Raw genomic sequence first — 26740 nt, 5'->3', positions numbered from 1 at the left:
AATTTTTCTGAAAATTTCCAAAACCCACTTTTAAACCACCTCCCGTCCGCCCATAGACTATAAACGTCCGGGAGGTGGTTCTCTATTTCTGAATGGACGTTCCAGAACGTCAGTTCAGAAACTGCAGCTGCACGCTAATAGTGCAGATGCTGATCGGGTTGCCCGCCATCAGTGACAGCAGGGCAACCCAGAGAGAAAGCAGGGACAGTGCCCAAGTGTCCCTGCCTTCTGTATCGCTGCATACACAGCGCTCACCGAGCTATGCGCTGCCTGTTCCGGCCCGGCGGTCATGTGACCGTCGGGACCGGAGAGTGCAGGAGCTGTGTGAGGTCTTTCAGAGACCTCGATCAGCCCTGCACTGAGGCTGTACAGCGCTGTACAACAATGAAAAAAAAAAATGAAAAACTGAAGTAAGTGTCCCCCAGAGGTCTTTTATGACCTTATGGGGGACTAAAAGTGTAAAATAAAAAAAATAAAAAATAAAAAGTGTTAAAAAATAAAAAGTTTCACATGTAAAAAAAAAATATTTTAAAAATAGAAAAAATTAAATAGACATACTTGGTATTGCCGCGTCCGTGACGGTCGGCTCTATAAATATATCACATAATCGACCCAGTCCAATAAACACCATAGAAATAACTGTCAAAAAAAGCCATTTTTGTCACCTTACATAACAAAAAGTGCAACACCAAGTGATCAAAAAGGCGTATGTCCCACAAAATGGTACCAATAAAACAGTCACCTCATCCCGCAAAAAATTAGCCCCTACATAAGAAAATGTCTCAAAAAATAAAAAAAAACTATAGCTCTTAGAACATGGAGACACTAAAACATCATTTTTTTGGTTTCAAAAATGCTATTATTGTGTTAAAGTGAAATACATTTTAAAAAGCATACATATTAGGTATTGCCGCGTCCATAAAAACCAACTCTATAAAAATATCACATGACCTAACCCTCGGGTGAACACATTCCAATAAACACCATAGAAATAACTGTCAAAACAAGAAATTTTTGTCACCTTACATCACAAAAAGTGCAACACCAAGTGATCAAAAAGGCGTATGTCCCACAAAATGGTACCAATAAAACCATCACCTCATCCTGCAAAAAATGAGCCCCTACATAAGAAAATCTCTCAAAAAATAAAAAAAAATATAGCTCAGAACATGGACACATTAAAACAATTTTTTTTTGTTTCAAAAATGCTATTATTGTGTAAAACTTTAATAAATAAGAAAAAGTATACATATTAGGTATCGCCACATCCGTAAAAATCTGCTCTATAAAAATGTCACTTGACCGAACCCCTCAGGTAAACGCTGTAAAAATAAATGAATAAAAACGGTGCTAAAACAACCAATTTTTGGGTCACCTTGCCTTATAAAGTGCTAGGCCTCTTTCACACGGGCGTTGCGGGAAAATGTGCGGGTGCGTTACGGTAACACACGTGATTTTTCTGCGCGAGTGCAAAACATTGTAATGCGTTTTGCACTTGCGTGAAAAAAATTGCGCATGTTTGGTACCTAAACCCAAACTTCTGTGAAGAAGCTTGGGATCGGTGTTCTGTAGATTGTATTATTTTCCCTTATTAGGCTACTTTCACACTTGCGTTCAGAGCGGATCTGTCTGAGACGGATCCGCTCATATAATGCAGACGGTGGCTCCGTTCAGAACGGATCCGTCTGCATTATATTGTTAAAAAATTTCTAAGTGTGAAAGTAGCCTCTGACAGATCCGTCCAGACTTTACATTGAAAGTCAATGGGGGACGGATCCGTTTGAAAATTGAGCCATAGTGTGTCATATTCAAACGGATCCGTCCCCATTGCTTACATTGTAAGTCTGGACAGATCCGCTTGCCTCCGCACGGCCAGGCGGACACCCGAACGCTGCAAGCTGAAGTGTTCTGGGCCGCTTGTGAGCCCCTTCAAACGGAGCTCACAAGCGGACACCCGAACGCTAGTGTGAAAGTAGCCTAACATGGTTATAAGGGAAAGTAATAGCATTCTGAATACAGAATGCGTAGTAAAATAGCGCTGGAGGGGTAAAAAAAATAAATAAAAATTATTTAACTCGCCTTAGTCCACTTGTTCGCGTAGCCGGCATCTCCTTCTGTCTCCTTTGCTGAACAGGACCTGGGGTGAGCATTAATTACATGAACAGGACCTGTGATGACGTCACTCCGGTCATCACATGTTCCATCACATGATCCATCACCATGGTAAAAGATCATGTGACAGACCATGTGATGACCGGAGTGATGTCATCACAGGTCCTGTTCATGTAATTAATGCTCACCCCAGGTCCTGTTCAGCAAAGGAGACAGAAGGAGATGTCGGGCTACACGAACAAGTGGACTAAGGTGAGTTAAAAAAGAATTATATTTTTTTTAATACCTCCAGCGCTATTTTACTATGCACTCTGTATTCAGAATACCATGTTATAAGGGAAAATAATAATGATCGGGTCTCCGTCCCGATCGTCTCCTAGCAACCGTGCGTGAAAATCGCACCGCATCCACACTTGCTTGCGGATGCTTGCGATTTTCACGCAACCCCATTCACTTCTATGGGGCCTGCGTTGCGTGGATTATCGCACCGCAACGCACAAAGAGGAGCATGCTGCCATTTTCACGCAACGCATAAGTGATGCGTGAAAATCACCGCTCATGTGAACAGCCCCATAGAAATGAATGGGTCGGCATTCAGTGCGGGTGCAATGCGTCCAACTCACGCATCGCATCCGCGCGGAATACTCGCCCGTGTGAAAGGGGTCTTATAATGAATGATCAAAAAATCATATGTACCCAAAAATAGTACCAATAAAACTGGCACATTATCCCCTAGTTTCCAAAATGGGATCACTTCTTGGGAGTTTCTACTGTAAGGGTGCATCAGGGGGGGCTTCAAATGAGACATGGCATCTAAAAACCATGTGGAGTTCCTTTTCTTCTGCGCCCTGCCGTGTGCCCATACAGCAGTTTATGACCACATGTGGGGTGTTTCTGTAAACCGCAGAATCTGGGTAATAAATATTGAGTTTTGTTTGGCTGTTAACCATTGATGTGTTAAAGAAAAAATTGAATTAAAATGGAAAATCTTGCCAAAAAGTGAAATTTAAAAATTTGATCTCCATTTTCCTTTAATTCTTGTGGAACGCCTAAAGGGTTAACAAAGTTTGTAAAATCTGTTTTAAGTAACTTGAGGGGTGTAGTTTCTACAATTGGGTCATTTATGGGGTATCCACTATGTAGGCCCCACAAAGTGACTTCAGACCTGAACTGGTCCTTAAAAAGTGGGTTTTGGCAATTTTCTTAAAAATTTGAAGAATTGCTTCTAAACTTCTAAGCTTTCTAATGTCCTAAAAAAATAAAATGACATTTCCAAAGTGATGCCAACATAAAGTAGACATATGGGGAATGTTAAGTAATAAATATTTTATGAGGTATCACTTTCTGTTTTAAAAGCAGAGAAATTGAAATTGAGAAAATTGTGAATTTTTCAAAATTTTTGGTAAATTTGGGATTTTTTCATAAATAAAGGTGAAATATATTGACTCAAATGTATGACTATCATGAAGTACAATGTGTCACGAGAAAACAATCTCTGAATTACTTGGATAAGTAAAGGCGTTTCAAAGTTATTACCACATAAAGTGAGATATGTCAGTTTTGCAAAATTAGGCCTGGTCAGGAAGGGGGCAAATGGTCCAGATGGGAAGTGGTTAAGGACCAGTTCAGGTCTGAAGTCACTTTGTGGGGCTTACATAACAGAAACCACCCAAAAACAATCCCATTTTATAAACTACAATCCTTAAGCCTCTTTCACACGGGCGTCGCGTGTGAGGGCCGGACAAGATGCGGGTGCGTTGCGAGAAAATGCGCAATTTTACAGCGCGAGTGCAAAGTGTTTTAATGCGTTTTGCACGCGCGTGAGAAAAATCGGCATGTTTGGTACCCAGACCCGAACCTGGACTTCTTCACAGAAGTTTGGGTTAGGTGTTCTTAATACAGAATGCTTAGTAAAATGACCCTTGAGGGGTTAAAAATAATAAACAAATTTAACTCACCCCACTCACTTGGTCGCATAGCGGATCTCCTCTTCTTTCCACTTTCGTCAGGACCTGGCTAAAGGACCTTTGATGACGTCACTGCACTCATCACATGGTCCATTACGATTTGGTTGTTTGTTTCAATTTTACATAATTAAGCATTTTTGAAAAAAATATATAGATTTTTTTTGTGTCTCCATATTCTGAAAGCCAGTTATTTTTTAGGCGACTTTCTTATGTAGCGGCTCATTTTTTGCGCGATGAGATGACGGTTTAATGGGTATTATTTTGGGGTGTGTATGACTTTTTGATCGCTTGGTATTACACTTTTTGTGATGTAAGGTGACAAAATAAAAACGGTGTTAAAAAATGAATTTTTTTTTACGGTGTTCACCTGAGGGGTTAGGTCAAGTGATATTTTAATAGACCTGGTTGTTACGGACACGGTGATATCTAATATCACTTTTAACACAATAGAAGCATTTTTCAAAACAAAAAAATATATAAAAAAATCATGTTTTAGTGTCTCCATATTCTGAGAGCCATAATTTTTTTTATTTTTTGCCCGATTATTTTATGTAGGGGCTCATTCTTTTCAGGATGAGATGACGGTTTAAATGGTACTATTTTGTGGGGCATATGCCTTTTTGATCACTTGGTGGTGCACTTTTTGTAATGTAAGCTGACAAAAAAAAATATGTTTTTACCGTATTTTATTTTGTCTACACCGCTCAGGTGAGGGGGTGGATCGTTTGATATTTTTATGGAGCCAGTCGTTATGTCCGTTTTACATTTTTTTGTCCCACTCTGGGACTTCAACTTTTGGGGTCTGATCCCCTCTGCAATGCATTACAATACAACTTGTATTTTTCAGCTTTTATGCTGACAGCTTGCCTGTCAGACCCAGCCTAAGGCTGGATCTCACAGGCTTCTGTAGAACGCAAGCCCCGATGCCTATGGAAGGCATCGGGCTGCCTTCTCGGTCATTGGGTCCCTGCCACTGCAGCGCGGGGACTCAATGGGGAAGCGAAGGGCACCTGTACCCTCCGCAAACCCTCTGCATGCTGTGGTCAGCTTAGAACGGGGCATACAAGGGGTTAATATGCCGGCGTATGCAATGGGGGCCTGGCAGTCAGTAACTGTAAGGTCCGTGCCACTGGTCGCAACTCCTTCACCTGCCCGATCAGCCCACCGTACATGTACGCCGCTAGTCCTTAAGTCACATCCACCAGCGCCGTACATGTACGGTGAGGGTCCTCTGCGGGTTAAGGGTACTTTCACACTTGCGTTGCTTGATTCCGGCAGGCAGTTCCGTTGGCTGAACTGACTGCCTGATCAGGCAAACTGTATGCAAACGGATGTCATTTTTTCTGACTGATCAGGCATTTTTCAGACTGATCAGGATCCTGATCAGTCAGAAAAATGCCTGATCAGTCAGAAAAATGCATTGCAATACCGGATCCGTTTTTCCGGTGTCATCAGGCAAAACGGATCCGTTTTTTTATTTTTTATTTTTTCATTTTTAAAGGTCTGAGCATGCGCAGACCGGAAGGACGGATCCGGCATTCCGGTATTTTGAATGCCGGATCCGGCACTAATACATTCCTATGGAAAAAAATGCGGATCCGGCATTCAGGCAAGTCTTCAGTTTTTTTCGCCGGAGATAAAACCGTAGCATGCTACGGTTTTCTCTTTTGCCTGATCAGTCAAAACGACTGAACTGAAGACATCCTGATGCAAACTGAACAGATTACTCTCCATTCAGAATGCATGGGGATATGCCTGATCAGTTATTTTCCGGTATAGAGCCCCTGTGACGGAACTCTATGCCGGAAAAGAAAAACGCAAGTGTGAAAGTACCCTAAAACAAAGCCAAAGGGCTCAAGAGAATGGGCATAAATACAAAACATTTTTCATTCAGGTTTGGCTTTAACAATGTTTTTCATTTTAAGCTACTTATAGTATTAAAGCAGATTAACACAATCTCCTGTTGGAGAACGCTACAACCGTGAAAGTGTTTTTTCACAAGAGAAGAGAGGATGGCAGACTATGTATAAAAGGCCCAATTAATAAGTGCCAGACACAAGAAAGGGAAATTAAAATAATGCCGAACCGTTGGAGTTAGGGCCTGTTCATCTCGTTTTTGCTGTATGTCAGACGCAGACGTTTAGACACACCGTTAAAAAAAGTACGCAAAACGTATGCAATCTTGTGGTTATCTATCCCTTTTTTTTTTTTTACGTATACATTTGACGGATGTGCATACGTTTCAATATGCTTGTGTCCGTTTTTTTTAATAAAAACATACATTTAACTTATACCCTTGTTTTTTTTAAATAAAGATTTGAAGTGTATCAAAGGAAGAATCTGGATAAAAATGGATATGTTCTATGTTGGCATCCATCTCCTATTTACTGCAATGTAAAAACATTTTTACTTTTCTATATGTTTTTTTCCCAGGATACAAAAGTGTGATATGCTAAAGTTTCCAGTTCTGCAAAAAAAAAATACCGAAACGGAACAGTTACAAATGGAGTCAAAAGTATGGACTTTTGAGTTATGTTTGCCCAATTATAAAATTATTTACCGCACTTGACGTACAGCAAAAACAAAATGTGAACAGCCCCTTACGGTTACATTCACATATATGCAATGTGAACTCCAGCAGCCTAAAAGTTGGGCATGGGGATCCGCTGGCGAGCTTCCCTATCCTGCTTAGCCGGATAAGGTGAGCTCTGACAATATGTTCCTCACATCACGCTGACAGAGTCCACATCACATATGTGAACGTAGCCTAGGCAGACAAATAACTAAAAAGATAACCTAAGAGTAGCAGATACACATGTAGAAAAAACAAAATACAAGAATATAGATAAAAAATAAAACAACCAGTATATTGTAGTGCAATACCACTGTGTCATACCAATGAGAAAGCACTTTCTTGTGCACTTCATAAAGCCTTCAAAAATAGACAAAGAAACACTACAGTGAAAAGTGCCATATATCCTCAGGATAGGTCATCAGTATCTGATCAGTGAGGTTCTGACACCTGGTAACCTGCCGATCAGATGCTTGAGAAGGCATCAGTGCTCCTGCGAGAGCGGCGGCCTTTTCTCTGTTTTTCCTAGGCCAGTGACGTCAAGTTCATCATTCACGTGGCCTAGGAACAGCTCAGCCTCATTCAAGTGAACAGGGCTTAGCACGATACCAAGCACAGCTGCTATACAATGTACAACGCTGTGCTTGGTAAGCTGTGACAAGGCAGCATGGCTCACAGGAGCGGTGTCGGAGACCCGCTGATCACAAACTGATGACCTAACCTTAGTCATCATAAAAAAAAATATAAAAAAAAAATATATATCAGTAAACCCTTTTAAAGATATCTCTAGTAATTTAAATATAGCATGTCCAATTTCAGACCTGTGAACTTTAATCACAGGAAAGAAGTGCAAATGGGTAATACAAGTAAACACTGCTTAAAAGACATTGTAGAGACAAAGACATAATCTGGTTATATCCTACCCCGACTAAGAGTTGACAGGGAAAGTTACAGCTTCAAAATATTTGAAGGAGACAGAAATACTTACTGGACATGGAAAGCAGCATGGCCAGTGCTGCAAAGGTGCCAGCCATCCCCTGACCGCTGAGGAACATGCTGCTGTAATGTTGCGGGAAGAGCGTCAGCAAGCCAAACAGACTGCCCTGTAGAATAGCACAAAAAGCTGGGGAGAAAGGAAGAAATGTTAGAAAAGAGTGATGAATGATGACCAAATATAAAACAATATACCCTACTACTAGCCCAAACATAAAAAATATGGTACTGTTTGATTACATTGTTCCGTTTTTTCCACGGGAGTACAAAGCGTTTTAATCCGTTTAGCACGCGCGTGATAAAAAACTGAATGTTGGTACCCGGACCCGAACTTCTTCACTGAAAGAGGACCTTTCATCAGTTTTGACATAGGCTAATTATGAAGGTGCGAGATTCCTTCTCCCTGGCTGTGAGTAGTCAGCTTTGATTGGATCGCGCTCACAGCAAGTAAGAAGGAGACGCCCACAGCAGAAGACTGCGTCTCCTCCCCAATGCGAACTTAACCGCCTCCAGACCGCCTAACGCAGGATTGCGGTCCGGATGCGGATGATTCATTCCTCCTTGACGATCGCATAGCCGGCCCGCGCATGCGCATTGCGGGCCGGCAAAAGTCGCAGGAGGAGTAAGTCACCAGCCTGCCAGCCAATGATCATCGCTGGCAGGCTGGTGATTTTAAAAAAAAAACGAATCACAAGCCAGTTAACACATTATATTTATAAGTATAATGTGTTAAATGGCCTCCGTGCCATTTAGCTCCAGATCAACCCCCCCATCACCCCAATTAACCCCTTGATCACCCCTGTCAATCACTAGTGAAAGGGAAAAAAGTGATCAGTGTAAACTGTCACTTTTTTTTTCACTAGTATTAACGGTTAGGTTTTAGGTCAGTTTAGGCCCCTTTGTTAGGTAGTTAGCGTCGGTTAGCGCCCAGCCCACCACACCGCAGTCACTGATTCTCTTATTAGTGTATCGCTAATCAGCATTGGTACTTTTATAGTATCTGTAAGTGATCAGAACTGATCACAGTCAGATCTATAATAGTATTAGTGTCACCTTAGCTCGCCCTCCACCCAAAACGCAGTGTTTTCCCGATCGGGCCTGATCGGTCGCCCACACGTGCGTTCACCCACTCCCACCCCGCCCAGTCTGGAGTTCGGGCTGAGACATCTCAGATCGGATCTGTTTTTTTTTTTTTTAGCTGTTCTTGACTGCGGAGCTCTTGGAAACAAATCGGTATGCCACTCAATTTATAGCCGCCACCGGCAAAGCTTTTATGCCCAGTCTTTCGGGTGGAAACCCGTCCAAGTTTCCGAATTTAAAACTTTTCTGGGGCTTCTCCTCAACAAAAAGCATGAAATGCGGTCATATTGGTCCACGAACCCAATTCATCACATGCCCATGTTCTCTGCTGCCATGTCCAGGACACGATTTGAGACCATCCTGCGTTTCCTGCACTTTAGTGACAACAGGACCTCTCGTCCCAGAAGCCACCCAGCTTTTGACCAGCTCCACAAAATTCGGCCCCTCATAGACCACCTTAACACCAAATTTGCAGATTTGTATACCCCTGAGCAAAACTGCATAGACGAATCCCTGATACATTTTACCGGGCGCCTTGGCTTCAAACAATACATCCCAAGCAAGCGTGCCCGGTATGGGGTCAAATTGTATAAGCTCTGTGAAAGGGCCACAGGCTATACGCACAAATTTCGAGTCTATGAGGGTAAAGATCAGACCCTGGAGCTGGTCGGTTGCCCTGACTACCTGGGGAGCAGTAGGAAGACAGTCTGTGACTTGGTGTCACCCTTATTTGGCAAGGGGTACCATCTTTATGTGGACAATTTCTACACAGGTGTGCCCCTCTTCAGGCATTTGTTTATAGAACAGATTGGCTGCTGTGGCACCGCGCGACCTAGTCGCCGGGGCTTCACCCAACGGCTCGTTACCACCCGTCTTGCAAGGGGGGAGAGGGCTGCCTTTTTTAACGAAGAACTGTGAACTGTTCGTGGTGAAATAGAGAGACAAGCGTGACGTTTACATGCTCTCCTCCATTCACGCAGACACGACAATACAAATTGAACGAGCAACCAGTGTCATTGAAAAGCCCCTCTCGGTCCACGACTATAATTTGCTCATGGGAGGGGTGGACTTCAATGACAAGATGTTGGCTCCTTATTTAGTGTCCCGCCGCACCAGACGCTGGTATAAGGTGTCTGTATATTTAATTCAATTGGCTATGTGCAATAGTTTTGTTCTGTACAGTAAGGCTGGGAGAACAGGATCCTTCCTCAAATTTCAGGAAGAGATCATCAAGAACCTCCTGTATCCAGGAGGTTCTGTGGCCCCATCCACCAGTGTAGTGAGCCGTCTACATGAGCGACTTTTCCCCAATGCCGTTGCTGGTACCTCAACCCAAGCGCCACCCCGAAAAAGGAGATTTTTGTGAAACTCACCTGTAAAATCTTTTTCTCGTCTTTTCCATTGGGGGACACAGACCATGGGTATAGCTTAGAGGTATTACTAGGAGGGACACTATGCAAAAACGAAGCTCCTCCTCCTCGGGCTATACCCCCAGACACCTCCAGGAGGACTTCAGTCGTTGCAAAAGCAGTAGGAGAAGGAGAACTGAAAAAACCACAATGGAAACCAACACACCAACTAAACAAAAAAAGCGGGCGGGAGCTGTGTCCCCCAATGGAAAAGACGAGAAAAAGATTTTACAGGTGAGTTTCACAAAAATCTCCTTTTCTCGTACATTCCATTGGGGGACACAGACCATGGGACGTCCAAAAGCAGTCCATGGGGTGGGAAAAACCAACACCGCCAGGAGAAAAAACGTCCAACCGTTAAACGGGCACCACGGCCTGCAATACCCTGCGCCCGAGGACAGCATCAGCCGAAGCCAGTGAGTGCAACTGATAAAACTTTGTGAACGTATGCAAGGACGACCAAGTGGCAGCCTTACACAACTGGGAGGCGGAGGCGCGATTGCGTCTGGCCCAGGAAGCTCCCACAGCCCTTGTGGAGTGAGCGGTAATCCGCGACGGGGGAACCTGACCACGAGCGCGATAGGCCGCAGCAATAGCGGAACGGATCCACCGCGCCACAGTAACCTTGGAAGCCGCCAGACCCTTACGAGACCCCTCGGGAACCACAAAGAGGGAGTCCGAACGACGAAAGGAGGCGGTGGCCCCCAGATACATTTTCAGGGCCCTGACGACGTCCAGGGAGTGGAGAGCACGTTCCTTGGGGTTCGCCGGAGAAGGACAAAAAGAGGGCAGGACAAGATCCTCGTTAAGGTGGAACGGGGAAACCACCTTGGGCAAAAAAGAAGGAACCGGCCGTAGCACCACCTTATCCTGGTGGAAGACCAGAAAAGGCTCCCGACAGGAAAGCGCGGCCAGCTCCGAAACCCTCCTGATGGAGGTAATGGCCACCAGAAAAACCACCTTCCAGGTGAGGAAGACTAGGGAGACCTCCCTCAGAGGCTCAAAAGGCGCATCCTGAAGGGCGCGCAGGACCAGGTTTAGATCCCAGGGGGGTAAGGGAGGAACATACGGAGGAACCGAATGCGCCACCCCCTGCAGGAAGGTTCTCACCGGCCCCAAAAAGGCAATAGACCGTTGAAAAAAGACCGCCAAGGCCGAAACCTGACCCTTTAAAGAACTGAGCGACAGCCCCACCTCAACGCCGGACTGTAGAAAGGCCAGCACCACCGGAACAGAGAAACGAAGCGGCGGAAAACCCGACTTCTCACAAAAGGTCAGATAGGCCCTCCAGGTGCGATAATAGATCCGCGAAGAAGCCGGCTTTCGAGCTCTGATCATGGTTCTCACCACTGCATCAGAGAAGCCTCTCTTCCTCAGGATGTAGGTCTCAATAGCCACGCCGTTAAACGCAACTGACGTGAATTCTGGTGGAAGAGCGGTCCCTGAGATAGAAGATCCTCTCTGTCGGGAAGAGGCCACGGAACGTCCGCTAACATTCGGACGACGTTGGAGAACCAGGCGCGGCGAGGCCAATCCGGAGCGATAAGAATGGTTAGTATCCCCTCCGCCTCGATCTTGCGCAGCACCTTCGGCAACAGAGGAAGTGGAGGGAAGACATAGAGGAGGTCGAATTGCTGCCAAGGAGACACCAGCGCATCCACTCCGCACGCCCTTGGGTCCCGAGCGCGGGCCAGGAACACCGGCACCTTGTTGTTTAGCCGGGACGCCATTAAATCCACGTCCGGACGGCCCCATCGGCGGCAGATGTCCTCGAACACCTCCGGATGTAGGGACCACTCTCCCGGATCCACCTTGGTGCGGCTCAGAAAATCTGCCGTCCAGTTGTCGACGCCCGGAATGTACACCGCCGACAACACTGGAACATGAGACTCCGCCCATAGGAGGATCCTCGCCACCTCCTGCATCACTGCCCGACTGCGCGTTCCGCCCTGATGATTGACGTAGGCCACAGCCGTGGCATTGTCCGACTGAACACGCACCGGCCGAGCCACAAGGAGGGAAGTCCAGTGGGAGAGGGAGTTGAAGATCGCCCTTAGTTCCAAAACGTTTATCGGAAGACGGGATTCCTCCGTCGACCAGACCCCCTGAACTGTGAGGTTCCGGAGAACGCCTCCCCAACCGATGAGGCTGGCATCGGTGGTGACTATCGTCCAGGAGAACGGAAGGAAGGACCTCCCTGATGAGAGATTCGGGGAGGCCTGCCACCAGGGGAGAGACAACCGAACGTGCCGGGACAGGCGGACGGGAGCGTCCAGACCACGAGAGGTCTTGTCCCATAGGGCAAGAATCCACTGTTGTAACGGTCGAGTGTGAAACTGGGCATACGGAATCGCCTCGAAGGAGGCGACCATAAGGCCCAGAACCCGCATGCACTCCCGAATGGTGGGACGAGGAGCTTGTAGAAGGAGCGACACCGCCCTCCGAATCTGAGAGGACTTGGAATCCGGAAGAAACACCCGAGAACTCGAGGTGTCCAAAATCATCCCCAGGAAGGAGAGTCTCTGGGAAGGGTGCAGAGAGGATTTTGGTAGATTGATCAGCCACCCGAACCGTTCTAGAGATTGAACGGTAATTCGGACGCTGTCCTCGGCCTGTGTTTTATCAAGATGTCGTCCAGGTAGGGCAACAACGAGATGCCCCTGGTGCGAAGAAGCGCCATGAGAGGCGCCAAAACCTTGGTGAAAACGCGAGGGGCGGTCGCCAACCCAAAAGGCAGGGCGACAAACTGGTAATGACGACCCCAGATGGCAAAACGCAGAAAGCGATGGTGAGACTTCGCAATCGGGACGTGTAAGTAGGCGTCTTGAATGTCCACAGACGCGAGAAATTCCCCCGGAAGCAGAGAAGCAATAACGGAGCGAAGGGACTCCATGCGAAACTTCCGCACCCTTAGAAACTTGTTCAGAAGCTTCAGATCCAGTATCGGGCGCACCGACCCCTCCTTCTTCGGAACGACGAACAGGTTTGAGTAAAAACCTGTTCCCTGTTCCTCCGGGGGAACGGGAAAAATGACACCCCGGTCCAGAAGAGAGGAGACCGCCAAAAGGAGGTCCGAGGCCCTGGCTGGATCCCCTGGAACGCGAGACGGGAAAAAGCGTTCCGGCGGGCTGGACGCGAACTCCAATTTGTAACCGGACGTCACAATCTCCAGAGTCCAGTCGTCCTGAACGTGAGCCCTCCAGACCTGCTGAAAGGAGAGCAAACGGCCCCCCACCACGAGGGGTGGGGGCACCCCTTCATGCGGAGGGCTGCTTGGGAGCAGGGGGACGGGTTGACTGTGCCCGTGGTCGCCAAGAGGGCTGGGGTTTGAAGAAAGGCTTCTTGCGGGATTCCTGGGATCCCCCAGCCGACGAGGACGAAGACGTCCTGGCTGTGGAGAAGCGACGAAAGGACTGGCCCCGGAACCCTGAAGCCCGAGATCGAAAGGGCCGTTTGGATCTGGGTTGAGGCAGATGAGTACTCTTGCCCCCTGTTGCGGCAGAAATGAATTCGTCCAACTGGGCTCCAAAGAGTCTAGATCCTTCAAAGGGAAGGTTAGCGAGGAAACGCTTGGAAGAAGCATCAGCATCCCACACCTTCAACCAAACCTCTCTACGCTGAATGACCGAGAGGGCCGAAATACGGGCAAATAGGGAACCGATATCCATTGAAGCCTGAGACATTTGGAGAATAAATTCCAAAGTGTCTGCAGGGGCGCCCTGTTCCGTCAGATCCTGGTGGTGGCGCTGCAACCACGCCGTAAGGGCTCTGGCAACCCAAGCCGACGCAAAAGCCGGTCGCAGGGAAGTGCCCGCCAGAGAGAAGATGGACTTGGAAAGTGAATCCAGGCGTCTGTCCACCGCATCCTGCAGGGAGGAACCGTCTAGGACAGGACCGGAGGATCTACCTTAGGGGAAGAAGTCCACTTTTCCACCGAGTCAGAGGGGAAAGGGTAAAGCGTATCCATGCGCTTGGTGGCCGAAAATTTCTGATTGGGTCGGTCCCAAGCCTTTGATATGACCGCTGTGAATTCCTCATGAACGGGGAACACCGCGGATTCGGGCCTTTTGGGCGGAAAGAGGGAGAACTCCCGACTAGTGGAGGGAGTGGAATCTCCGTGGATATTAAAAGTGTCACGGACAGCCTCCACCAATTCGGATACCATGGTGGAAAGCTTAGGCAGGGGTTCCCGCTCCGTGGCCTCGTCCGATCCGGACAATTCCCCTTCGGATTTGCGCTCCCCACGAGAGGGAGAGTCAACCGGGCATGCCTCAAGGCGTGGGGGAGAAGCGGAGTCATCCGATGAGGAATGCTGCCGCTCACGCTGCCTCTTAGACGTCAGACGCTCCCTGTGAGAATCACTGAGAGGAGATGGAGCGGTGGACGCCACTGGAGTAGTAGCTGCCATACGCTCCATGAAGGACATGGCTGCCTTGGCAACTAGGGCCAGATCCGCTGCCGCACTAGACATGGCGGAAGCCCAGGCAGGTACCGCCGGTTCCGCAGGGGCAGAGGGAGGACTGGGCTGAGCAAGAGAAGGAGGCTGATCCTGTCCAGGAGCAGGGCACGAGTCACAGGTGCCAGAGGCAGAAAAAGGCAGAAGGCACACCTTGCATGACCCCAAAAGAGCCTGAGAGGAGGCCTTGGCAGATTTAAGTGCCCCAGGCTTTGGCATGATGGAACCCCACAGTAAAAGATCTCCTACCAGTTGCTGCAAAGATCAGGAGCAGAGCAAGCTGTTCTCCTACCACCCAGGCAACGCTAGCAGAAGTCTCCGGTGTAGAGAGATGAGGAGCTGCACGGCCGTGAGCAAACAGAGTCTCCGGTGTAAGGAGAGTCAGAGCGGCATGCCGAGGCTCCGCCCCCCGAACGCGTCACTATCGCGCGAAAATAAGCGCGCGCGCGAAAATATGCGCGAAAATAAGCGCGCGCGCGAAAATATGCGCGGAAATAAGCGTGCGCGCAAAATATGCGCGCGCGCGATTTAAACAAACACGTGGTGCAGCAGGGGTTAACGAGGCCATGGAGGAGCGGCCTGTCGGCGGGCGCTGAGAGAGCGCAGCAGTCAAGGCCCGACGAGAGAACAGTTTAAGGGGGGAGAGATGCCAGTACTCCAGTTCAGGATCCTTCTTCAAGCTCACCCAGGTAGCCACAGACAAACAGACACAGAGGGATGTCCAGACCAGCAGGGATGCGCCTCTTCAGACTTCTGACTCCAATCCAGGAGAACAGTGCTCTGGAGGAGGGTAGGCAGCAGGCGTCCCAGCAGCTGGTGGGATGCCAGAGCTGACATGTTGAGCCTGGATCCACTTTTCTTCTGTGGGGGGGATGGGAGGTAGCCAGGACACGTCGAAAGACGGTGGCAGACACTCCACGGGGGCCAGGAAAGCGCCATGCTGACCTGCATCCCCATCTGAAAACAGAAAAAAATAACAAACAGGAGAAGAGTAAGCGTCACCTCCTTGGACAGACACTAAGCAAAGACTGAAGTCCTCCTGGAGGTGTCTGGGGGTATAGCCCGAGGAGGAGGAGCTTCGTTTTTGCATAGTGTCCCTCCTAGTAATACCTCTAAGCTATACCCATGGTCTGTGTCCCCCAATGGAATGTACGAGAAAAAATGTCGTGTCTGTAGCAGGAGTGGAATAAGGCGTGACACCCGCTATTTCTGTCCTTAGTGACCTGACCACCCTGCCCTATGCTTAGGGGAGTGTTTCCGGAAGTACCACACACAGGTACACTATTAGAATAGGGATTGCGTCACACAGGACAGGCACACAGGGCTCTTAGGGCCCTTTCACTCACAGCTGCTGCAAACCTCTCCTTTCACCTGGGACAAAGTGCATAATGTACTTTGCCACATCTCTGGGCGATTTGCACTTTGCACATTGTCCCATGGGGAAGGTTTGTCCTATAAAGGTAAAAAAAAGCAAAAAAATATATATAAAAATCACCGGTAAGCAAAAAAGTCAATGTTCTGTTCCAAAAGTTCAATAAAGTTTATAAAAGTTAATGTTCTGTTCAAATGTTATATAAAGTTAATGTTAAAAAATTACTGCATTGCGGCCTGTTTTTTTGTTTTTTTAACCTTCTAGGTGGACCAACCGATGAACCTGCTGCAGCACTGATGTGCATTCTGACAGAAGCATTGCGCTGTAAGACAAGATTTCTTCTCTGCAGTAAAAAATGATACATTTGCCGAGGCTTATTAGCTGAGGGGCGGTGTTCATATGCTTTGGCAAACACTTTGTATATAAAAAATATAAAAAATAAATCCCGGCAATGATTTATTCATCCACATCGATTGATGTGAATGGAGAAATCGGATTTGCCAGGGCATACGAGCTGAGTGGGTTTGAATGTTGGGCGGAGCTTCTATGTCCTGGCAGACGCCTTTCTCCTTTTTTTTGGCAGAGATTTTTTCATCCACATTGATCAATGCGAATGAAGAAATCTGTGCCGTTCATTTTTTCTTTCAGCCCAGAGGCTGAACGGAAAAAAAAAATCTCATTACCCGTATGCTCAACATAAGGAGAATAACAGAAACTCCTAATGCTGGCCATACATGTAATGATTGCGGAGACCCTCAAATGCCAGGGCAGTACAAACACCCCACAAATGACCCCATTTTGGAAAGAACACACCACAAGGTATTTGCTGAGGGGCATTTTGAGTCCATGAAAGATGGAATTTTTTGTCCCAAGTTAGTGGAAAGGGAGACTTTGTGAGAAAAAAAAAATAAAAACATTTCCGCTAACTTGTGCCAAAAAAAAAAAATCTATGAACTCGCCATGCCCCTCATGGAATACCTTGGGGTGTCTTCTTTCCAAAATGCGGTCACATGTGGGGTATTTATACTGCCCTGGTATTTTAGGGGCCCTAAAGCGTGAGAAGAAGTCTGGAATCCAAATGTCTAAAAATGCCCATCTAAAAGGAATATGGGCCCCTTTTCGCAACTAGGCTGCAATAAAGTGTCACACATGTGGTATCGCCGTACTCAGGAGAAGTTGGGCAATGTGTTTTGGGGTGTCTTTTTACATATACCCATGCTGGGTGAGAGAAATATCTCTCTAAATGTCAACTTTTCCCATTTTTTTATACAAAGTTGTCATTTTAGAGAGATATTTTTCTCACCCAGCATGGGTATATGTTAAAAGACACCCCAAAACACATTGCCCAACTTCTCCTGAGTACGGCGATACCACATGTGTGACACTTTATTGCAGCCTAGGTGTGCAAAGGGGCCCATATTCCCTTTAGGAGGGCATTTTTAGACATTTGGATTCCAGACTTCTTCTCACGCTTTAGGGCCCCTAAAATGCCAGGGCAGTATAAATACCCCACAAGTGACCCCATTTTGGAAAGAAGACACCCCAAGGTATTTCGTGATGGGCATAGTGAGTTCATGGACGTTTTTATTTTTTGTCACAAGTTAGTGGAATATGAGACTATGTAAGAAAAGAAAATCAAAGAAATATCTCTCTAAAATGACAACTTTGTATAAAAAAAATGGGAAAAGTTGACATTTAGAGAGATATTTCTCTCACCCAGCATAGGTATATGTAAAAATACACCCCAAAACACATTGCCCTACTTCTTATGAGTACGGCGATACCACGTGTGACACTTTTTTGCAGCCTAGGTGGGCAAAGGGGCCCAAATTCCCAAAGAGCACCGTTAGGATTTCACAGGGCATTTATTACACATTTGGATTTCAAACTACTTCTCACGCATTAGGGCCCCTAAAATGCCAGGGCAGTATAAATACCCCACAAGTAAACCCCATTTTGGAAAGAAGACACCACAATATATTCCGTGAGGGGCAGGCGAGTTCCTAGAATTTTTTATTTTTTTTTGGGCACAAGTTAGCGGAAAATAATTTTTTTATTTTTTCTTTTTTTTCTTATAAAGTCTCATATTCCACTAACTTGTGACAAAAAATAAAATTTGAAATGAACTCGCCATGCCCCTCACGAAATACCTTGGGGCGTCTTCTTTCCAAAATGGGGTCACTTGTAGGGTATTTATACTGCCCTGGTATTTTAGGGGCCCTAATGCGCGAGAAGTAGTTTGAAATCCAAATGTGTAAAAAATGCCCTGTGAAATCCTAAAGGTGCTCTTTAGAATTTGGGCCCCTTTGTGTGACACTTTATTGCAGCCTAGGTGTGCAAAGGGGCCCATATTCCCTTTAGGAGGGCATTTTTAGACATTTGGATTCCAGACTTCTTCTCACGCTTTAGGGCCCCTAAAATGCCAGGGCAGTATAAATACCCCACAAGTGACCCCATTTTGGAAAGAAGACACCCCAAGGTATTTCGTGATGGGCATAGTGAGTTCATGGAAGTTTTTACTTTTTTGTCACAAGTTAGTGGAATATGAGACTATGTAAGAAAAGAAAATCATAATTTTCCGCTAACTTGTGATAAAAACTTCTATGATCTCACTATGCCCATCAGCGAATACCTTAGGGTGTCTACTTTATGAAATGGGGTCATTTGTGGGGTGTTTCTACTGTCTGGGCATTGTAGAACCTCAGGAAACATGACAGGTGCTCAGAAAGTCAGAGCTGCTTCAAAATGCGTAAATTCACATTTTTGTACCATAGTTTGTAAATGCTATAACTTTTGCGCAAACCAATAAATATACAACTATTGCATTTTTTTTATCAAAGACATGTAGAATAAATTTAGAGAAAAATGTATATAGAAATGTAGTTTTATTTGAAAAAATTTACAACTGAAAGTGAAAAATGTCTTTTTTTTTGCAGAAATTTCTGTCAATTTCGATTAATAACAAAAAATGTCAGCAGCATTCAAATACCACCAAATGAAATCTCTATTAGTGAGAAGAAAAGGAGGTGAAATTAATTTGGGAGGTAAGTTGTATGACCGAGCAATAAACCGTGAAAGTAGTGTAGTGCAGAATTGTAAAAAGTGGTCTGTCATTAAGGGGGTTTAAGCTAGGGGAGCTGAGCTGGTTAATAATACAGCGCGCCAAATCACCGGGTGACATCAGCTCTGTTATTTTTCACTGTAATCCTGCCCATGATGATAAGTGCTGATTCCCTGGTCAGCCAGTTTAGCCCTCCATGTTTCTGGTGGGATTGTTCATATGATATTCATATCAACACTGCATTGTGGCCAATCCTTTTTTTAGGTGTATGGCCAACTTTAGTAGTCTGTGTAGAAAAAAAGTGATATATGCTGGTAAGGCTGAGGTTCAGCCTGCATTTGTGGGAGGGGCTTGAGCCTTCTTAAACCCCCACTTACCTCATCACAGTGGGCGTTCCGGTTCTTGGTGATTCACTTGCTATTGTTCGTGTGTCTCCTGGTACCTACGGTCGCCTCGTGCAGAGTTTCGTCTCTTCTGGTGGTAAGTAGGGGGTCTCTTTCGCAGGGTCCTTCCCGCCGGCTCCTTCCCGCCGCCTCATTCTACGGGTGCGTTCCAGCGTGGAACGCACGCGCTTCCGGCTCCCCTCCACCGCCTATCTCCCTGTTTGCCTGGCGGCGTGGTGATAGGGAGCGCACCCGGTAGTTGGCACGGCTCTTCCATGCCGGGGGGGGGTGCTCGCTTGTCTGGCCGGCTCACCTCTTCCCCGACACTGCGCACGGAGGCGTGCGTTCCAGCGTGGAACGCACGCGCTTCCGGCTCCCCCCCACCGCCTGTCTCCCTGTTTGCCTGGCGGCGTGGTGAGGGGGAGCGCACCCGGTGGCTGGCACGGCTCTTCCATGCCGGGGGGGTGCTCGCTTGTCTGGCCGGCTCACCTCTTCCCACGGAGTCTGCACACCCCGGCATCTCCCCGACACTACTTCCGGGCCACTGGTGACGTCACCCGCCCCCCCCCCGGCTGGTCTCCCTGGCTGCGATGTCGGCTTGCGTTCCACGTGGAGCGCGGGCTCGCGGGCGGCCGGGCCGGCCGGGGGGGGGGGGCGAGGGAGAGAGAGAGAGGGGGGACAGTTCTCCTGGTGACTGTACGGTCCTGGCCCACAGGGGAGGGCCCTGGGCAAATCGCCCTTTGATTGTTCTAAACCTGCTATCGGAAAAAAATAAAAAATATATATAAAACAAACGTTTTTCAACCAAACCCGCCATGTATGTTAGAAATTAAACCACCATAGAAATCAATAGCTATTCAACTCATATGAAAAAAAAAAAAAAAAAAAAACATTTATAAACCTGCAAAAAATAAAAAAAAAAAGGGGGAAAGAAGATGGATTCACAGACAAACCCGCCATATGGTTTAAAAAAAATAAAAAATAAAAAAAAGGGGGTTTAAATTTACATTTTAAATTCAGGGGTCCACGTGGGACCAGTCTGGCTCCTTCCCACTTCGGCCATCGGGTCACATCTGAGGGGTCTGGTTAACCTGGTTCGCCCAGGCTATCATGTTTTGTCAGGTCACCAGGTCATTGTCTACCAGTTACAGTCAGGTGGCTGCTCACGGTTGGTGGCGCCCCCTCCTCCCCTGGTACGCTCAGGGCTCGGCTCACTACTGGTACGCCCAGGTCTTCACGTTTCTTGTCTTACACACGGGTTCACGCACCTGTCCTTCGGCTGAAGGTCTCCTTAGGCAGCCATCTTCGGCTTCTCCCCTGGGCTTCCTTGCTGTCCGTAAATCCGAAGTTCATGGCTTACCACTGCCCTTCGCGGGCCGCTGCTACGCGCAGCCTCCATTTTCAGGGCTACGCGCCTTCTCTCCTGTCAAACCGCCTGGTTCGCCCAGACGGCTCTCTTCGGTCAGGTGTCCGATGCGCTCGGATGGTCGCTTGGTCTTAGGGTGAGCCCCTGCCTGGCCAGTTCGCCTGGTTTCGCAGGTTGGGGGACACCCAGGGCCTCTGCACTTTCAAATGTTTCGCCTGTTGCTTTATTTACAGGAGTTTTTGTTCCCAGTTCTCTGTTCCTTTTTCGGTCCTGTTCATGTAAGTTCGTGCTGGCACCAACTCGGTCCCAATCCAGTCATAGCCATGCGTTAATTACCTTCGTCTGTTCGGCTAGGCCAGGTTCGTCGGAACCATCTTGCGAATTCCGTTACCGGTACGTGTCTCTCTGTCGTGCACCAATTTAACCTCCAAGTACGTCATCACCTTGTTTTTGTTTTTTTTTTCCTTCCCTTTTCTCCCTTTATTTGTCATGCCTTATATTTTTTAGCTGCTCTGCCATGTCTCGAGCCTCGGATATGGAGGACGGCCTTTCCATCTCCGGCTCGATCGCATCAAGCCAAGCGGGTCCCTCGTCCCTTCGGAGCTGGACCATCCCAAAGCTATTGGCCGAGTTAAACCGGAGGGGCATTCCACACCCGGCCACCGCAAGAAAGGCAGAGTTATATAAACTGCTTATGACCAGCCCTAGCGCCACGGCGGTGCAACCGGAGGCGTCGGCCATCCAGTTGTCCCTGGTGCAGCTGCAGGCGACCCTGAATTCCCTGGTGGACTCGGTAGCGGACGTTCGGGCTAGAGTTTCGGAGCTTGAAGCCCGGCCACCCGTGGTACCCCCGGCTCCCGTTCCGCTGATGACCCCATCTACATCAGGCTGGCTGGCTACAGGTACGCCAAGACCCATTCCACAGGTGTCCCCCTCTCACTTCATCCCTGATAACCTTAAAAGAGACATCCTGGCGGGGAAAGATGTCAATTTGGCATCAATCCTCATTGCCGCTCAAGATGTGCCCGAGAACCGGGTCATCAACTGTGGTGATGTGTCGGTGGTCCTTCGGGCCAAGGATTCACGGCTCAACCGCAAGTTGTCAATCCCGGAATTTGTCCTGGCCTTCAGCCTCTTCAGGGACATCGTTTGCACCGCACAGCCAGAGAGAAGAGAGGAGCTGGACAGCTATTTGTACCTAGTCACTGACTTGGGGCACAAATACGGTGGGTCGGCCTTCTATGACTACCACCGTTCCTTTGCAGCTAAGGCGGCGGCAGCCCTGGCCCAGTTCCAGTATGTCACCAGCTGGGCCTTGATTGACACCGAACTTTTCTGCCGTCACTTCGCTGGCCTCAGGGCTCCCAACTGTGCGACATGTCAGTCGATTTTCCACTCCTCTCAATGGTGCCCCAATACCGCGCACCCGTCTCAGGACAGGCCCATCCCGGGGACCTCTGGATCATTTCCTTCCAACCCCTCCACAGACAAGCTTGGCAGACCCATTGTCTACCTGGGGAAGAGCCAGGTCTGCAATAAGTTTAATTCAGGGGGGTGCTCTTATGCCAGCTGCCGATCGCTCCACGTCTGCTCCCTGTGCTTCAGGGCCCACCCACGGTCCGCCTGCCCAAAGAAGTCTTCCAAGGGTTCCTGACTAGCGGACATCAACGTGGACCTCTTGGCGGCACTCCTTCGCGATCACCACGATCAAGACTTCGTGGTGTTCTTGTTGGCAGGCTTCCGCAAGGGGTTCCACACAGGGCTCATCGCTCTGCCACAGGTGCCCTGGGAGGGCAAGAATCTGCTGTCTGCCACCCTGGACCCACCGGCAACTAGCGAATTGCTCCAGTCGGAGGTATCCAAGGGATTCCTCATAGGCCCATTCCCACGCATCCCGTTTTCCTCATGGCGCATTAACCCCATCGGCCTGGTAGCAAAGAAGAACACCAATAAAAAAAGATGAATTTATGATCTGTCCTCCCCTCATGTGTCCGGTGTTCCAAGCCTCAATTCTCTGATCCCCTCAGAAGAATTTTCCATGCGTTATTCCTCGGTGGACGACGCCATCCAGGCCATCCTGTTGCATGGTAGGGGCGCTTGGCTGGCAAAAGTTGACATTGCAGATGCGTTTAAACTCCTTCCCATCCTGCCGCAGTTATGGCAGTTCTACGGTATTGAGTGGGCCGGCCAGTATTTTTTCGCCAACAGGCTCACGTTTGGATCCAAGAGTAGCCCGTGGTTATTCGACCAGCTGGCCAAGGCGCTACATTGGATCCTGATCCATCACGGGGGCCTCCGGTCGGTCATTCACTACCTTGACGATTTTCTTGTTGTCGAGGATCCGCAGGGCGGGTCCGGCATACTTTCCGTCCTCCTCGAATTGTTTGCCAGTCTGGCTGTTCCGGTCGCGGAGTCTAAGACTGAGGGTCCGGCCACGAGGGTATCATTCTTGGGCATCGTCCTGGATTCGGTTCTGTTGCAAGCCAGCCTACCAGAGGAGAAACTCGCTCAGTGTCGGGAGGTCATTTCCCATGCGGCAGCCACGGGATGCCTCACTAGAGTCGAGTTGCAGTCTCTTCTGGGGCGGCTCAACTTTGCCTCCAGGATTATGCCCCAGGGGAGAACCTTCGTGTCAAGGCTACTCCAGCTTCTTCCCTCGGCACCCGAACAGGACAGCATCATCCGATTGGACGGCCAGGCCATGGCGGACCTGGCTATGTGGGAGTTGTTCTTGTCCCAGTGGAACGGTGTCTCCTTTTTCGTGTCACCTTGGTCTTCCTCTTGCCCGACTATTTTTTCAGACGCAGCGGCATCTTGCGGCTACGCTGCCATTTAGGGTTCCCAGTGGCTAGCGGATCGTTGGCCAAGCGCCATCTTAGAGGAGGCTGAATCCATCCGCACCTCCTCTTTGTTGGAGTTATACCCCATTGTGGCAGCGGCTCAGGCTTGGGGCCACCTCTGGGCCAACTTGCCGGTGATGTTTGTGACAGATAACCAGGCCTTGGTCGACATATTGGCCAAGGGCAGGGCCAAGTCCCCCAAGATCATGGAGCTGTTGCGCCAGCTGGTTTGGCTGGCCATGTCACATAACTTCCACGTGCATTGTAGCCACATCCCGGGGGAGAAGAATATAGCAGCCGACGCGCTGTCCAGATTTAATTTCAAACTTTTCTTCCAGGTAATGCCGGAGGCCGAGCCACGCAGATTTCCCACCCCACCCTTCAGTTCCCTGACAATGGACTAAGCATACTCATCGCGTCAGCAAGGGACCTGGCGCAGCAGTCCCTTGCCCCCAACACGGCCAGGAACTACCTTTCAGGCCTAAGAACCTTCCAGGAGTTCTCACGCCTGCACCCGCAGGCTGGCCTGGAAGACATTCCCTACGTCATGGCCTTCATCGCCCATTGTCACTACCAGTTACACCTCTCCTACAACACCATTAAGTTGTACCTAGCGGGCGTGCAACACCACACCATGCTCCGCAATCCGGGGGGCGGGTCCATTCTTTCTGCACATGCGGTCAAGGCCACCTTGCGAGGGGTCCAGAAGGGTGGGCCCAATGCCCCGTCCCGCAGACAGGGCATCACGGGGGAAATGTTCCGGAAATTATCTTCAGCCCTGGATGGTGCTCCTTTTGGGCCCTTTCCCAGCTTGGTCATCAAAGCTGCCATGTACTTAGCATTTTATGGCTTCCTTAGGCCGGGCGAGTTCACGTGCGGTTCGGCGGGACGGTGCAGCCTGCACAGAGAGCAGCTGGTGAGGGGGATTGACCATTACGCGCTGAAGATAATTACCACCAAAACCAGTCAAACTGGCCCCCCGGTGGAGGTCCAGTTCTTTCCCACTAGCAATGAATGGTGTCCGATACAGGTATTTGACCGGCTCATCCTCGCCCTCCAGGAGGAGCCACCTCACAGCCCTCTGCTACCCCATCTGAAGGGAGCTTTCACCACGGCGCAATTCATCAGCCACATCCGCACAGTGGCAGCTGGCTTGGGATTGGACTCAGGAGCGATATCCGGTCATTCCTTCCGCATTGGTGCCGCCTCCGCGGCTTCCCGGCGGGGGGTCCCCGCCCATGTCATCCGGAAAATGGGGAGATGGCGTTCGTCTTGCTTCGCCAGATACATACCTAACCCGCAGGTGGAGATTTCGCTGGCTTTTCGGTCTTTGGCGTTATAAGGTAATAAAGTCTTACACCTTAACTATTGTTGTCATTTTTGCCCCCTTTTAGGCTACTCTCATACCCGGCTCCAGGCACACCCCAGCCGGTTTAGGTTCCAGGCAGGCACTCTGCCCTAGTCTCGTATTTAGCCTCGACCACAAGTTGGTAAGGCTGAGGTTCAGCCTGCATTTGTGGGAGGGGCTTGAGCCTTCTTAAACCCCCACTTACCTCATCACAGTGGGCGTTCCGGTTCTTGGTCCCACCCACCCATTCCCTTCATTTCAAGGGTCTTCCTTGGGGTAGCCCCCTTTTAGGCTACTCTCATACCCGGCTCCAGGCACACCCCAGCCGGTTTAGGTTCCAGGCAGGCACTCTGCCCTAGTCTCGTATTTAGCCTCGACCACAAATATATATATATCATGGTAAATTAAAAATAACATTACCAAAAATCCTTATGAAATAGGTTAAACATAAAAACCTGATTTAAACAATAGGTCATCTTCTGATGACACATTCCTCTTTGTTCTTTATGGTGCCTATTAGCTAAACAGCCCATAGAGGCAAACATACTAATCCTAATGATGGCAGAAACTAACACAGACTGTGTAGACATGCAACAAATGTATCACAGTGGCTAAATGCTGGATGATAGATTTGATGCATGGCTAGATACTTGTCTAAGTTTATACCACCTAGTGGTTTAGTTTGGCTTTATGCCAGAATTTTAGTGCAATGTTTATGCAAAATGTTGCACTGCAAGCTGCATCCACTCGGCACAGGGGCGTAGCTAAAGGCTCATGGGCCCTGGTGCAAGAGTTCAGCTTGGGCCCCCCTTTTTTAGTGCTTTGTGGCCAGGGGAAGGAAAGCACATAGCCTTTGTGCTGTCTGAGGCAAAAATTTAAACGGCATTCCCCACCATGGCAAATTCTTGACCTAACCCCTTACCTCTAGCCAGAGGTGTAACTTGAATGGCATGCACTTTCTATGATACCATTGTCTTCACATGCTGCACAAGGGTCTTTGGTCCCCCTCAGGCTCCTGGGCCCGGTAGTGACTGCTACTTCTGCACCCCCTATAGCTACGCCCCTGACTCAGCATGCTAGGTGTCACTTTAAATATGGTGCCACTGGCGAGCGCAGAGGGCACCATAGCAGCAGGGTTTCTGCTGTTTCTTACAGCAGAGACCCAGGGTAATTGTCTGGTGCTCTCCATAAGGAGATATCTTTCAAAAAGTCATATACACTCCAAGATGGTATCAATTAAAACTACAGTTCACCTGCAAAATATTGAGCCCTCACACAGCTCCATAGACCAAACTATAAAAAAAGTTATGGGGGTCAAAAAATGGTAATAAAAATACAAAAATAGCTTTTGAAAAAGTTTTTTTTTTTCAGTTTTAAAACACAAGAAAACGTTGTGGTAGCGTTGTAATCATACTAAGGCCGAATGCACACGGCCGTGAGCAGTCCGTTGAACCACAGGCTGGATTCCTGCTGAGAGCAGGAGCGCACGGCGTCATTGGTTGCTATGACGCCGTGCGCTCCCTGCTGCCGCCACAGTACAGTAATACACTGGTATAGATCATACCAGTGTATTACTGTATTGCGGTGAAAAACTGCCGTGTGCATTCGGCCTAAGACAGAGAATGAATGTAACAGGTCAGTTTCACTGATTAGGACATCATAGAAACAAAACCCATAAAACTGTGGCAGAATTGCATTTTGTTTTCCAATTCCACCCCATTTGAATTTTTTTTTCCAGCTTCCCTTTACATCATATACAATATTAATTAGTTTCATTAGAA

The 26740-nt window shown here is 48.3% G+C and overlaps 1 protein-coding gene across 3 annotated transcripts in view; it reads right to left on the bottom strand.

Moving 5' to 3' along the window:
* The window catches only part of SLC29A2 (solute carrier family 29 member 2), a 238240-nt gene that overhangs the window by 118721 nt on the left and 92779 nt on the right, over nt 1-26740 (bottom strand). For all 3 annotated transcript variants that reach the window (XR_006386902.1, XM_044269677.1, XM_044269678.1), the window contains exon 6: nt 7640-7774. Coding sequence is in view for 2 of the 3 variants with exons in the window: in XM_044269677.1 (XP_044125612.1) it covers nt 7640-7774 (135 nt within the window). In the remaining variant the exon portion in view is untranslated. The remainder of the gene's footprint in view (nt 1-7639; nt 7775-26740) is intronic.

Source organism: Bufo gargarizans, chromosome 10 (genome assembly GCF_014858855.1).
Source record: "Bufo gargarizans isolate SCDJY-AF-19 chromosome 10, ASM1485885v1, whole genome shotgun sequence".
In the NCBI taxonomy this organism is placed as follows: Eukaryota; Metazoa; Chordata; class Amphibia; order Anura; family Bufonidae; genus Bufo; species Bufo gargarizans.
This window is presented reverse-complemented; position numbering and strand designations above follow the sequence as displayed.